Source organism: Pongo abelii, chromosome 1 (assembly GCF_028885655.2).
Source record: "Pongo abelii isolate AG06213 chromosome 1, NHGRI_mPonAbe1-v2.0_pri, whole genome shotgun sequence".
In the NCBI taxonomy this organism is placed as follows: domain Eukaryota; kingdom Metazoa; phylum Chordata; class Mammalia; order Primates; family Hominidae; genus Pongo; species Pongo abelii.
The window spans coordinates 37864096-37879969 of record NC_071985.2 but is presented as its reverse complement, the minus strand read 5'-3'; the positions used below and the strand labels follow the sequence as shown (position 1 = coordinate 37879969).

Genomic DNA, 15874 nt, shown 5'->3' with positions numbered 1-15874 from the left:
CATGTGGACATGTGTATTTGACTTTTAGCATTGAGTTATCTGGTAAACTGATTTGTCTTCCTGTCTCACTTTGCCTACATGTCATTCCAAATATGTAGAGTACCTTTCCCACTTTCTGATTTATCTACTCAAAAAATTATTGATAGTGAAAACAGTAGTGTCCTCCTTTCCTATGAAACCAAATTTAAACTGGTTGTCATGGCACTTTTAACCTTTATAATCTCTTTATACCTCTCAACCCCTTAACTTTTTAACCTTTTTTTTTTTTTGAGACTGGGTTGGGCTCTGTCACCCAGGCTGGAGTACAGTGGCGCTATCTCGGCTCACTGCAAACTCCATCTCTCCAGCTCTAGTGATCCTCCCACCTCAGCCTCCTGAGTAGCTGGGACTACAGGCATGCATTACCACACCTGCCTAATTTTTGTATTTTTAGTAGAGATGGGGTTTCCCCATGTTGGCCAGGCTGGTCTCAAACTCCTGGCCTCAAGTGATCCACCTACCTTAGCCTCCCAAAGTGCTGGGATTACAGGCATAAACCACCATGCCCAGCCCTGGCTAATTTTTGTATTATTATTATTATTTTTTTTTGGTAGAGACCTGGTTTTGCCATGTTGCCCAGGCTGGTCTCGAGCTCCTGAGCTCAAGTGGATCTGACCCACCTCAGCCTCCCAAAGTGTTGGGATTACAGGCATAAGCCACCCTGCCCAGACCCCCAATTCTTTATACCACTATTCCTGTTCCCTTGCCTCTCAAACCCTACTCCTTTCCACTTTAACCTACATAATCCTTTCCAAATTTTTTTTTACCTCTTCTTTGGAATATCTACTGTATATAGATCAATTCCTTTTATCTACTGCCACTTATTGTCAGTTGATTTTTTCAACTGTTGTCTCACAGCCCAAAATACAAGTTCTTTAATGAATTTTTTTATGAGACTACATTTGTGATAGTCCTGAGGCTCATAGAACCACAATAATATACTATTGTGTTAAGAATTTTAGATGATTTACAGGTGTAAAATATTTAATAAACCTTATTAGTAACTATGCTTATAAATAAAAAAATAGCAAGTGCCAAAAGCAGCAGGTTAACCACAACTATATAATCTATAAGCTTAATGCTTATAATAAAATTCAAAGCCACCGAGTATTTTATATTAGTGAGCCTTTGCAGTGTTACCCTTTCAATTTTTAATTGCAATTTTTGCTTACATTTTCTTCCACACCCGTCTTGTAACCTAGTCACTCTGTACACTTGCAACATTTGTGTTAAACTGAAATTTCTCTTTTAATTATCTGAAATCCAACTCTCTGTGTAACTAAGCCTAGTATAGGAGGGGAGGCCATATGCACAAATGAAGTAGATATTAAAATTAGTTTATTTTTCTACTTAACTTTTAATAAATGAGAAGAAACACAGTAGTCTGTCTCATATAGAACATTTATAATACATAACAATCCATAAAGCCTCATGGTGAGGTAGGAACAGCTTTGGAAAATAACACACAGTCATTAAAACATACAAAAAGTTAGGTAAAATGTTGCAGCACTAAAGATATTTTATCTGCATCTGTATTTAATGAGATGATAACTGCATTTAACTGGGCCACATCTGGCCCAAAGGACAGGCAACAGCAGACACAAAACAACACAACACAGAAGTTTCATAATCACAGAATATACTGATACACTTCATTGTGCTGTTTCAAGGCAGAACCATAACATGGCAATTTGTGTCTTTTTATATATATATATATAACCACATATTAATTGTATGTTACATTCCCTCCAGCATCTTTTTGCCAAAGACACTGGACCATAAAATTTTTGGTTGAAAAGTTTAAATTGAATAACATACAAAAGGCTCTTGTGCCAGTGAAAATGACTGCTAAATATTCCAGAGCTTGTTAGTAAAACAAAATAGCATTACCACATAGTATCAGTGGAGCTACATCAAAATAGTGCTATTATAACCCCAATTTCAGAGACGTGAAACACTGTTTGACACAGTTTCAATTTTAAAAATGACAAACAAAAAACCCCTACACCTTCCCAAGAGTTTTAACACTGTTTATGACTTAACTGAAACTCAGTATTAAAATAAATATTTTTATATTGTAGAATTACTCTCCATATTTGTGTGAACATCTTAAGACAGCAGGTTAATGACATTTTTATCATTCAAATGATATCTGCTTATACACAATAAAAATCTTCAACTCAACACCAGTTAACATACGAAATACTTCACATTAGGTTCCATAGGTCTTTTCCCTCAAAACTGTCAAAAATTCAAAATTAACTTAAGGATGTTAATAAGACACAAACGGTTAACATAGCCTTCTACCTACTGTGATTTTCCAAGGTGCATTTGATGGACATTTTTCCTATTCAAGTTACATACCTTAGTTATTCAACATACTGTTCTCTAAAATGTTAAAACACATACAGTAAAGTTTTTGAGGATTCTGTTTTTTAGGTTTTAATCCATAGTTTTACAATGCAGACATCCTTCAGAAAAAACTAAGCAATCATAAAAGCTAAAAGGTGACAATGGAGAATTAAATCTCTCATCACTAAGGCTGCATTTGGCTTGGAAAAATTTCTTGGTTTTAATTCAGGCACATGCAGCACCTCCTTCTCACTAAACTGAGACAACAGACAAGTTTCTAAACACATATTCTACACTGATCTTGCTCAAATATAAAAGAGCCAGCAGGAGAGATGCAACTCCTAAAACTGATGCAGTGTCATAAAATAGCATATTTAAATATTGGGTTTAAGTCTCCTAATAATTCAGAGTATTTCCCTCATTTTCTTTCAGAAAGGAATAAGCTATTTTGAGAAAGACACTTAAATCCTACAATATTTAAATACAAAAGCATGTCTTTTTTTAAAGATAATGCTAATATAGCTAAAATGGGTTAGAAAGTGCATTGTAAAGAAATAAATAATTCTCTGCTAAAACTCAAAAGGTGAGTCAGTGCCCAATGTTTCTGCCGACAGTCATTTGAAAAAAGAAAATCCTATGGTACCACCGTTATACATAAGCTACTTAAAAATTATGAAAAGTGAAATAACTCAAACCTAAAGGCTGTTATCTTCAAAGCACTTTTGAAAAACAAACATAGCCCTTGTCCCATGCTTATATACCATTTTTTAAAATCCTCATTCAGTTGATGTCTTGTACTTAGGTGTCATACCATCTTTAAGACACAGACCAAGTAGAGCATTTGTAAAGAAAACCTCATTGAATGTAATATATTTTATCAGTTATCTTTGTATCATTGCTGAAATGTTTATGTAACAAATTGATATCTGAATAAAATGTTCTGTAAAGTATTAAATCAGGAATGTACATGATACAGTACAATTCATAGCTTTCTCTTCTTGTTCGCCCAGATGAGATCCCTCAATTTCATGTTTAAAAAAACCCACTCAAACCTTTTCGCAAAATTCATGGTAACTATCAGTTTAGGAATTGAATTACACAATATCAGATAAGAATATTAAAAGATCAAGATGTATTGCAAACTGGCAGGTTATGGTTTTGGCCCATTATAGTAAATGTGAACTTACAAACTGTGTTCCTAAAATTACCATATTTTCACTGGAAAAAATCAGCTGTTCTTAAATAGGCCCATTGCCAGCAATAGGCTTGTACTAGGAAAAACACACACCACAAAAGATCATCCCTTTAAAAAGTAACTGTCAAATCCTAACACTTTTTCCTCTTACAACCCATTAAACAATGAACTATTTTAAATCCCAAAACGTAGCCATCCCAAAAGTAGTCAGCTATAAAAGTAGTCAGAATACCTTGTTTCTAGAAAAATAGAGCTATACATAACTGATGCTAATATTCATCCTTTCAAGGACAAAAATCTAATTTCGTCACAAAGCATACCCTCTATCAAGAAAAATATAACTTAAACACCCTTAAATATTTGTGTTGGATTTGAAATCTATAGCAATAATGAAATAGCCACAATTTTCTGTGTAGATATTGTGGCATCTTGCAAAATAAGCCACTATTGGAAGATCTGAGTATGTGAAGACAGGATGACTTACAAAATCTTAATTAATTTTGCTTTAATTATTAATTTTGCTTTCTAAGAATTTAATATCCAAACTGCATTAACCTTCTGGTTTTCTTTTCTCTCAAGTCAGTGGCTCCTAGAAAGCAAACATTGCTGGTTGTGCTCAAAAAGCTCCATTTAAATCCATTCATAATTGGTTATCATGAAATGACTTTGAAAATTTTTTTCAAACACCCGGTTTAAAAGATTACATTAATAGTTTGCATTTAGCATGTAATTAGGTGTCAACATCCTTAAAAATACATATTTTGTGAGTAAACTTGCAGCTCAATGTTTTTATACCAATCTTTCAAAGAAAGTAATGCTGGTGAACATGTCCAAGTTTCAGATTAACTTTGGTAGAATAAAAAGTTGAAATTCTCAAAATAATTTAGAAATGTAGTCTCAATATTATCATACAATAACCTAAATATTTAGTTTGGTAAACTTTCTTCCTTGCTCTTACTACCCCATTTGCCCTATTGTGTGTAAACTGCAGTTCAATTTGTTAATTATCTTATTGTTTAATAGCCAGCAATACAGAATACGGGATAGTAACTGATCTTATTTCCTACTAATAGCCATGAGTCACTCTTAAAATATGCTGCCATTATGCTATGTAATGATCTCAAAGGGCAATATCACCTAAAATGTCAAAGGAAACAAACTGTTGATGATTTTAAAGTTCTATCAATTATAATTCTAATAAAGTGTAACACTGGGGGAAAAGAAAAGCAGAGAAATTCCAGTAACAATTTTATTTATCCCCCTAATTTTTATCATGGGAAAAATCCAGAAATCAAATGTCATTATGTTATATAAGGTTTAACTTACTTTAAACAAAAATGTAACATAGTGTTAAAACTGGCTTTCCAAAACAGTCACAGCATAGCTGTACTCTGTACTAATAATCACAAAGTTGTAATATAGAACTCTGTTATGCAGTCCCATTATGTTCTTACAAAAATAGAATTAAACTGTGTGACCAGACAAGGACTTCAATTACACTACTTGGCAAACTTAGAATTTCAATGGAGTCTTTTTCCTCTCGCAGTTTAAAGCAAAAGTCAAATATCACATCTTTTTCAAGACTCACAAAGATGATTCGGGTTGTTTGTTTGGCGTGTTTTTAATCTCTATCACAACAGCAGGGATGTTTTCAGCTTTAGTCCTCCTGGGCTTCTTCTCTAGATTGTTACTAAGTTCTAAACAAGAAATGCTAACTGTTGGGGTCTTTTCTGCATCCTTTCCAGAAGGGGCTTGTGGTAGTGTCCCACAACATTGCTTCAAAGCACACTGAGTTCTGCAGGCAAGTTCACACGGAACTACACTTGATTTAGAGCCTACACTAGCAAATTCAGGCTGAATGGTAGTAGCGTGAATTCCGTGATTATGAAAAACGTCTTTAATGGTTTTAGCCACCTCCATGTATGATGTTGGATCTTCACATTTTATGTGAGCAGTGGCAATGATTCTGCTTCCAGCAAGTTGCCAAACATGTAATTCATGAACTTCCTCAACTCCTTCAACATTTCGAAGTTCTTTTATCAAATTTCTGATATCAATTTGTTTAGGAACAGTTTGTAGAAGAATAAGAGCAGATTCCTTAAGTAATGGATAGGTTGTGTAAAGAAGTATACAAACCATTACAACACAAAGAGTTGGATCTAAATATAGCACCCAGCAAGGACCAGCCTCATAAACTGATGCATGAGTACTATTAATTATTTCTACAAATGCTTTGCAGGGGTCAGGGAAACATGGATTCACACAAAAATCCCCTTCAGAACAACCTTTCCAAGAAAAGTAAAAGACTAAGGCATTTACTACTACAATCACTGAACCCAAGGCATCTCCAAGGACATGCAGAAAAACTCCACGCATGTTAAGTTGTCCAGCCCTATCTTCTTCCAGTTCCATATGGTCAGATTCTCTGACAAGATTTCCATTCACTTGTACTTCCACTGTATCACCACTTCTGGGGTTTTCTGGGTCTACAAAGAAATAAAAATTTTATATCAAATACATTTAAAGTGTTTATATAAACATCCTTGTCTGATTCTTTTTAAGTGGTGATGAAGGTGAAAATTTTTTCACAAAGTACAATTTAAAAAATGTGCCCAGAGCAATTTAATATAAATTGACATTCTGGGAACGAGCCAGGACATAATGTCCACGGCTAAATTAAGTCATTGTGATACTGCTTCTTCACCCTCCTAACCACTCTCCTGCCTCCTCCTCTCCAAAATAGTGTATCTTTTCTATGGGGGTGGAGTCCTGCAAACATTCTGCTATACTTTATGGTATATACAAAGGAAAACATAAAATTGAATACTAACACCAAAATTAAATGCAGCTAGGAATAAGTCTAGTAATACAAAATACCTGATTTGACACTCGGGCACTCTCTAGTCACTCTTTCTCACTGAGGCCAATTGCTTGAGAATAAAGCCAATTTTAACTTTTAAACTTTCATTATGAACATAAAAGTTTCTTGGTAAGAGGGGGTTTAAAAACTGACAAATCAACAATATAAATCAATAATCACAGAGATTATTAGAAAAATTGAAACTAAAAGACTACCTGCCCTACTAACTTTTAAATCAAAAGTATTGATCTTTTCAAGAAATTACACACCAGAGAAACTTAATTTTCTTTGGAGTAACACCTTGCCGAGTGGAGTGAGAGGAAAACCAATTACTTATTAAACGTTTCCAATGTACAACTTGAATTTCACTAACTTCATATTCTGCACTCGAAAAGGAAAATTATGTAGCATAATTTATAATGATACAAGGTAAATAAACGTAAGTGAAGGAAATAAGACCAAATTGTTAAGCACCATTGAGCTTGAGTAGTAGGACATTGGTTGAGTCATTTCCATCTCCTTTCTTTCAACATTTATTTTCAAATTTCCTTCAAGAGCACTTAAATATAAAAAGCATCCACTAAAAATATAAGATGAATAAATTACCATCACTTTTAGTTCAGTACGATTATGAAAAGTCCTAGGAAAATGTTAAACATGCCCAGACAGGTCCTAAATCTATGATTTCCAGGATTAGGGATCAATTAGCTGAAGCATACACTGCTGTTCATAAAAGAAACCTTTAACCAGGGTTTACACGCTCTGAATGCATATTATGAAACGGAGTTCAACGGGCATAAGAACTACTTTGGCAGAGCAAGGTTTCCAGCACCCAAATACTGGGGACGAATTGGGGATTCTCTCCGTTTCCCAAGAGGGCCAAGGAATTGAATTGGGAAGCATTTCTGATGCTGTTATAACCATAACCAGACAAGTCTCCAGCAAAGTTGCTGCAGCCTGTAAAGACAGCCAAGTGCGGGTGTGGACTGCAGCGGGATGATGGTCACCTGCTGACCCTTTTTCTTAGGGTCTGACCCACAGCCCCCACCTACAAATATGCCAGACGCGTCTCCGGCTCCTTGCACCCGGCTGAGGGGGTTCTGATTTCCTGGAGCAGTGGGGCGTGTGCAGGACGGGGAGGGAGCAGGCAGGGGCGGCGCGGCGCAGGCCCGCTCAGGCAGCAGGGGGCGTGCGGGCCACCCCGCCGAAGGCCAGGCGAGGCTCTGGGCTCCCCAAACCCAACCACCTGCGGCAGCGACTTTCCCGGCTCACCTGCGGGGTCCAGTTTCAGCCCGTTGGAGTTGCTGGTATTGGCCACCAGGGTGTTGGTCTCCTCCTGGTCAGGACCCTGCTCGCCCGGGGCCACGTTGATGTCGCTGCTCCCGGGGCGGCTGCTCTTAACGCGGGGCCCCTTGGGGAGGCCGTGGCCGTGGCCGTGACCCCCGTGCGAGTGGCCGTGGCCGGAGTCCTGGCTGAAGCCGCTGTGATGGTGGAAGAGGCAGAGCCCCAGCACGTTGACCAGCAGCCCGGCCACGCCGACCCCAAGGACCACCAGCGGCTGCTGCATCTCGTGCGGCTCGATGAAGCGCTCGATGGCCTCCAGCAGGATGGCGAAACAGAGGCCGGTCAGGAAGATGGCGTTCACCAGAGCCCCCATCACCTCGGCTCGGATCCAGCCGAACGTGTTCTTCTGGGTGGCGTGGGTCCGCCGGGCGAAGCGCTCGGCCACCAGCGCCACCACCAGCGCCAGCACGTCCGACAGCATGTGGAAGGAGTCGGAGAGCATCGCCAGCGACGAGGTCACCCGGCTCACCACCACCTCCAGCACCATGAACATGAAGGTCAGCGCCAGCATGCACAGCAGCCGGCCTCGGTTCCGACCCCAGCACCCCATGGCTGCGGCTGCGGGGCCCGCCGAGCCCGGCCCGGAGACTGGTGCGGCGGCGGCGTTGGCGGGACGCGGAGGGTCGGCGACCGCGACACGGAGGAGCGCCCGAGTCGGGCCGTTCGGGAAACCGCTGAGGGGCCCCCGCGGCCGCACGGGGACAAGCCCGGGTCAAGCCGCCGAGCCCCGCGCCTGTGGGCGTCCTCCGCCAGCCGGCGGCGCCGCGCCGCGCAGCTCCTCAGGCGTCCGTCCTCAGAGCCGGCGCCGAGGCCCGGCTCAGCCCCAGCAGCCCCCACACCCAAGCGGCGGCGGTGGCGGGGAGCTGGGCTCCCGGAGCCGGGGTACCAAGAGCCGGAGCCGGAGCAGGAGCAGGAGGGCGGCGGGCGAGGGCGGCAGGCGAGGGCGACGGGCAGCTTCGCGCCGAGAAAGCTCCGAGCATCTGAGGGCTCTGCTTGCTGGTCTCCTCTGCGGCGGCTGGACTGAGGAGCGGATGGCTGAGGAGCTAGAGAGGCGGCGGCCACGGCAGCTGCACTCGGCCCGGTCTCGGGCGCCTTCTTCGCCCCCCCGCCTTTGCAGACGGTTTACAAAAAAACTTTGCTTTGCACTCGGAACCCCCGTTTTCACACGGACCCGAGCGTGACAAGGCCCTGACGCCCCGCCCACCAGGCCCGGCACGCTTCCCTATTGGTCAGGACCCCCTCACGACAGCCTCGGCGTCCCGCCCAGTCACGCTCACTATTGGATGAAGCCTCGGAGGGGCGGGAAGGGGGCGGGGCCGCGGCTCCAACAGATGGGGGCGGGGCCTTTTCCTCCCGGAGCCGGGCGTGGGCCGGGGGGCCGCGGCCGGGTGCAGCGGCGGGCGAATTGGGGGCGCGGGCCGCGTGCAGCGGGAGGGGGAGGGGCTGGCCGGGTCCCCTCGGGTGTGGCGGAGTCCTGGCTTCCGCGCTGCGGACCATCGCAGCTCCCAGCACACCTGGGGGGGCCGGGCTGCAAACAGACTTTGATCCTCCGAGCCGAGTCCACGTGGGGGCGGGCCGCGCGGCGGCTGTGTGACAGCTCGGCGGCGGGGGAGGGGCCGGAGGGGAGCCCCTGCGCGCGGGGCCCTCGAGTACTCGGTCCTGTCGGAGGAGGCCGACAGACGCATAAACAAGTGCGACTGTAACTTGGGACTCTGCTGGACGCCGAGCTGAGGAGTTAGTCCTCCCGAAGGTCTGCTAGGGGCGTGGACCGAATCTTTGTACATGTTTTGGGAAAGCCAGTTTCTCCTATCACCATCAACCCCTGGAGACCTTGTGTGAACTCAGGTGTCTGTCACTGATTATCTGAGGACAGTTTAGGGTACAGACTTCAGGCAGGAGAAACCTGGGCTCTGCTCCTTGCCTTGTCAATAGCCAGCTGTGTGGCTTTGAGCAAGTCACCTAATCTCTCTAGACCTGTTTCCCCATCTGTAAAGGATTGGACAAATGCAACTGTGAAGATCCCCGTCTGACTCCAAAATTCTAAGGCTCTATGATTTAACATTTATTTATAGACTACACACGGCGGAATCTTGTGCTGGTTGCTATGGGGAGGGGGAGGGGCAGTAAGAATACAAAAGAACGAGTTTCTGTCCAGGTGGAGGTAAAATATAAACATGACATTTTAAAATTATGATGGAATACTCTTGATAAATTGTGCTAACTATTTTAGACTGAATACATAAGCACTGTGTTGTGGGTGGAGATGAGTTGATCTGGAAAGGAACAGCTTCCCCATCTAAGGTGGGGTGGTGGCTGGAATCAGAGTGGCTTAAGCTGGACCCGAAAGGCCTCACCACAGCCCCTGGGCAGCAGAAGGACCTCCCCACCCACTGCCCTAGATTGCTACTGGACAAATGCAGTGCCAGCTATTGCCTGGAGATGTGTATACAAGGCTTGTTTGGAGCTGTTATTTTGCATTGTTTTGGTATTCTTGTAATTCCTATAAAATTTTTTTTACTCGTATGTGGTGTGTTTCTAGTCTCCCCATCCAGACTGGAGAGCTGGATCCTCACCTTCTGTTTCTGTTTTGCTGGAATATAAAGAATGGAGGAAAATTTTCAAGACATTATAAAGGAAAAAAATGATAGAATTTGATGATTAATTGGGTATTGGGAAGGAGAAAGCTAGGTAGGAGAACAAAGATAGTTACAATGTTTCTAACCTGACAAGGAAAATACTGCCTTAAACAGGTGAGGAAGTTGCGAAGGGAGGCCAAGAAGCTGATTTTTAGAAGAAAATATGAACTCCATTTTTAATGTGCTTAATTTGAAGTGAAGTCTGGGTTTGGGCAGTACTAAAGGGTGGATTAATGGGTTTAGGACTTCCATAACTTCCTCTCCTTTGATATGGATGAGTGACATTTTTTTGATCATATGTAAACACAGCTTCAAACATCCTATCAACTAGCCCCTCATATACAGAAATTGGGGAGCCACTTATGGGTCAAGATATCCTCATGGAAATGGCCTAGAGGCAGTTGGAAGACCATTTTGCTTTCTACTAAGGGCTGCTGTGCCCCGCTTTATTTAAAAAATACATTCCTCCAAATGTGAGGATTTGATACCCAAAGAAGAACCAATAAGAAGATGTAAAAGTCAGTGATGCTTTGCAAACACAATAGCAATCCTTCAATAACTAAACAGACTAAATTGGGAGATTTTTAGACCCATATAAAAACAGGTTCAACTCATAGCCGCTTCTGAAAACCTACTTTGTGCCCATTTCAGCCATTTCCCAGACAATGTGCTTTATTCCCTCCTGGTGGGTGGTTGGGGGCGGGGCAGAGGGGGCAGGGAGTACATTTTCCAGGTAGTAGAGAAGTTATAATCACGTTCTCTGGAGAGAGTAATATTTACCACACAGCAGAACACTTCAGTCAAACTTTGTTTCCCTCTAGCATTGTATAGGCAAAAGACTTTGGTACCTCAACTCGAGTTTTTTCCCTTTTCATCTGGTTGTCCTAGTAGAGTGTCAACACAGGCAGGAATAGATTAAAATGAAGGGACACTATACTAATATTCACCAACACCCCTGGAGGCTGTGGCCCTGGGTTGAGTAAGACGGCTTGGCTTTCTCTTCTTAATGTTTGAGAAATCTCCTGATAACTTGCTTAGTATCCAAACTGACTAAACCCAGCATACTTTAAAGATGAGAGAATAATGCTCTTTTTGGAAAAGAGACTGCCAATTTGAATGAAAGTCAAGGGCTTCAGACAAACTGCAATCTCAAAGCCCTCTGGACTTCTCGTGCTTTTAATGAAAGTTTAAAATGATCTTGTAGGATTCTTGTAAAAACTGCTAAACACAAACATACTTCTGAATTTTGGTTATCAAAAATCATGAGTGTATAAAGCTGTACCTTGCTTGGAAAGATAAAATAACAAAACCATGTGAAAACCACATTATATTTGACTTTGGTTGACAGTAAATCACTTCTAATGTTCAATCTTAAAACTGGTGGAGAAATCTCTCAAAACGTACATGAATAATTATTACAAATACGAAGTGAAATCTCTACCAACAACATGAGGGCCAAGGTTTGATTTTTCAGTTGCTCCCAAAGGAACAGGCAGTGGAACAAAGAATAAACAACTGACAATGCAGCAATAAAGCCCAGAAATAGCACTAAAGTCTCAGAGGTGTGAGGGAAACCATATGAAAGAAATGGTCAGAGCAGGAAACCCACGTAGAAGCAAAGGGGAAACAGGAACAGTGTAGAGAGTGAAATTGTACAGTGAGAGGCTGGGAAGAGTCACTGACCTTTTTATATTTGTTAATTTAAAGAATAGGCCGGGCACAGTGGCTCACACCTGTAATCCCAGCACTTTGGGAGGCCTAGACTGGTGGATCACCTGAGGTCAGGAGTTCAAGACCAGCCTTGCCAACATGGTGAAACCCCGTTTCTACTAAAAATACAAAAATTAGCCAGGCATGGTGGTGCATGCCTGTAAAACCAGCTACTCGGGAGGCTGAGGCAGGAGAATCGCTTGAACCAGGGAGGCAGAGGTTACAGTGAGCTATATTAGCACCACTGCACTCCAGCCTGGGCAACGAGAGCAAAACTCCATCTCAAAAAAAAAAAAAAAAAAAAAAAAAGAATAGCAGATGAGGGCTAGCAGCAAAAGGAACTTATTTTTCCTGGAGGCTGAAAACTGGGTCTAAGTTCTCCAGTCATGCCTGGAAATTCAATCTAGAAATAAAGGCACTGCTATCTATACAGAAACTCTCGTTAAAAGCATCTGTGAATTTCTTGGGTGCAATGCTATATAATGTTAACACCAGAAATTGTTGAAGGCTCAGGTAGTCAGTGTTAAGACTTTAGACTGAATGCCCATTCTTTCTTTAGCTCTTCTACTCTTGGGGCTGGAGATGGTAATTAAAGCACAATGTACAGAAAATTTGAAAAAAATAAAATTTAATTTAAAAGTATGTTTTTATGACTCTCTCCATTACTCATCCCTAAAGATGCTGGCCAGTAGAGCATTTTGAAAGGATCACACACCTAATGAGTTTTAGGATGACAGTTCAGGGACTGGCCCTTAAAAGTTGCTGTGTGATGTTAGACAAGTTACTAAACCTCTCTGGGCCTCACTTTCCACATCTTCTCAGTGAGGGGGTCTACATGAAAGCTTCTTAACTGGAGTTAAAAGGTGAGTACAGGAGACAGAGCTGCCTAGTGAATATTCTCAGACAGGGCCTTTCAGGCCTCCTGTACTTGGGGTCACCAAGAATCCAGGGCTGGGTTCTCACCTTGCAAATTCAGAAACCACTTTTTAATTATTTCACCTAGGTGAACTCATTCATATGGACACAAAAAGGACTCATTTGCCAGCTGGACTTCCAGTTTGTTCACTTTCCCTGTCTCGGGTTAAAGCTCATTGCACAGGTCCTTCCTCCTTCCCTCTTGGTAGGCAAGACCTCACGGAAGGAAGGTTGCATGAGGACGGAACTAGACTGCAGGAGCTGGAACTTCTGTGGAAGGGAGCATTTCCGGGCTCTCTTCTAGACAGTAAAACCATCCTGCCTTTCTCCAAACAGCCGCTCTGCCCTCCTGTTCCTGAGTTGTACTCCATTTTACTGCCAGAGTGATCTTTTTGAAATCCAGATCTAGTCCTTGCAAAATACACATCCTCCACCACCCCCACGCCATCACGGCTGAGATCTTGCAGTGGCCTCCCAGTGCTAGGAGAAGGAGAACCAAACTTGGGTGCGCACGGCCGGACCAGATCTGATCTGGCTCTGGCTGCCGTCCCCAGCTTCATGATGTCTCTCCACCAGATAAAGAGGGGACTGGCCTTTCTGACCACCATGAATCCACACACTCCCTCCTGCCAAAAGGCCTGTGCACACAGTGTTCTCACCCCGGGACACTCTTTCCTCCCTTCGTCCCCACATTAATTCTTGCTCATTCTTCAGCTCTCAGCTCAAGGGTCACTTCCTCAGGAAGTCTTCCCTGATTCCCCTGACCAGGTCAGATCGTTCTAGAACAAGTTCTCTCAGTTCATTGCCCGGCTCTTTTGTGGCATTTAGCAAAGATGCAATTTTACATTAAACCAAATATTTGATTGGATTGTAAGCTCTGTGAGGGCAGGGACAGTGTGTACATTTGCTCACCATTGTGTCCTTAGCCAGCTTGGTACATGGAGGGTACTCAGTAAATATTTGTTGAATGAATGAATGTTGATGAATTTATCTTTCCCAACTTAGTATTTCTTTTTTTTTTTTAGTAGAGACAGAAGTTTCGCCATGTTGGCCAGGCTGGTCTTGAACTCCTGATCTCAGGAGATCTACCCGCGTTGGCCTCCCAAAGCGCTGGGATTACAGGTGTGAGTCACTGCTCCTGCCAACTTGGTATTTCATGCATTCATTCCACAGGTCCTTATTGAAACTCCATGATCTCCTACCTATACTAGAACACCAGAAACAGAGGCTCTGTTTCCTCTGGACAATGTAGAAAACATCACGGCACATTCTTTAGTTAATTAGCTCACTTTTTCTTTACTTCAAGCAGACTACCGCCCTCTGTTGTGATATTATCTCACAAAACATGCAATTATTGGATGAAACTGGGACTCACTCTTGAAATCTGCCATGATAACATTCCAGGTTCCCATACAGTTTTCAGAACACTTACTTGAGCTTCCTGATGATTCAGATTATGGACTGACACCCCAAGAAGTTAAGGAATTTGCTCAAGACCCTACAGCTTGTGAATACAAGGTCCTAACTGCGCCTGCAACTTTCTTGTTGTTGAGGCAGATCCTCTCTCTGTTGCCCAGGCTGGAGTGCAGTGGTACGATCTCGGCTCTCTGCAACCTTTGCCTCCTGGGTTCAAGAGATTCTCTTGCCTCAGCCTGCCAAGTAGTTGGGATTACAGGCACCCGCCCACCACGCCAGGCTAATGTTTTATATTTTTAGTACAGACGGGGTTTCACCATGTTGGCCAGGCTGGTCTTGAACTCCTGACCTCAGGTGATCCACCCGCCTCGGCCTCTCAAAGTGCTGGGATTACAGGCATGAGCCACCACGCCCAGCCAACATTTTAATTTTTAACTTCATACCCAAATTTGGGGGGAACAAACCCAGTCAGAGGCTCGAGACCTCATGTGCACCAACTACTACAAGTTCTACCGTTCGTTTCAGTTCTAAAAGTTTCTGCTTCTATGATTTTCTTATTTGTAATTACTATAAGGACCAAGGGGAGGTGGCCTACTTGTGAGTGACACCTCTTTAACAGGTCATTCCAAGTTCTGATTCTCTAGTGATGTGTTCTAAAATTGGGTCCCATTCATACATAGTTCTGTGGGAAGAATTAGTTAATTTTTCTGCCTCCCACTTTTATCTATTTTTTACTTTCAATTCTTTAACAACCTGCATATCCTTCAAAGGGCTAGTGTTAGTAAAAATACTGTCCCTTCAGTCTGTGAGTTCAGTGCTTCTGGTACTAGAATGTGCACACAAATCACCTGGGAACTCATGAACAAATCACCTGGGAACTCATGAAAATGCAGATTCTGATTCAGTAGGCCAGCAGTGGGACCTGAGATTGCATTTCTAACAAGCTCCTAGGTAATGCCCATGTAGATGGCCCCCAGAACACATTTTGAGTACCCAGGCATTATAAGCCCATACTTTTTAGCTCTGGAGAGAGGATATTATCTGGAGTTCATATAAAAAATATTTTTAAAAAGTATCCCTACGCTTATGAATTTATTAATTTAATTTTTTTTTTTTTCGAGATGGAGTCTTACTTTATCGCCCAGGCTAGAGTGCAGTGGTGCGATCTCAGCTCACTGCAACCTCCACCTCCCAGGTTAAAGCCATTCTCCTGCCTCAGCCTCCCAAGTAGCTGGAATTACAGGCATGCGCCACCACACTCGGCTAATTTTTGTATTTGTAATTTTGTAGAGACAGGGTTTCACCATGTTAGCCAGGCGGGTCTTGAATTCCTGACCTCAAGTGATCTGCCAGCCTCAGCCTCCCAAAGTGCTGGGATTACAGGCGTGAGCCACCGCATCTGGCCTA

General features: G+C 42.9%; 1 protein-coding gene across 1 annotated transcript; it reads right to left on the bottom strand.

The window, feature by feature from the left end:
- Positions 1 to 1360: 1360 nt before the first annotated feature.
- On the bottom strand, positions 1361 to 8952 carry SLC30A1 (solute carrier family 30 member 1). Its single transcript, XM_002809493.6, has 2 exons — positions 7719 to 8952; positions 1361 to 6072 (listed from the first exon to the last, which is right to left on the bottom strand). The coding sequence occupies exons 1-2, from the start codon at positions 8338 to 8340 to the stop codon at positions 5171 to 5173; spliced, it is 1524 nt and encodes a 507-aa protein (XP_002809539.1). The 5' UTR covers positions 8341 to 8952; the 3' UTR covers positions 1361 to 5170.
- Between the last annotated feature and the right edge of the window lie 6922 nt (positions 8953 to 15874).

Coding starts and splice junctions, on each gene's coding strand:
- SLC30A1 (XM_002809493.6), bottom strand. CDS start 8,340: ATGGGGTGCTGGGGTCGGAACCGAGGCCGGCTGCTGTGCATGCTGGCG. Junction 6,073..7,718: donor GCTGAAACTGGACCCCGCAG/GTGAGCCGGGAA, acceptor ATTTCTTTGTAG/ACCCAGAAAACCCCAGAAGT.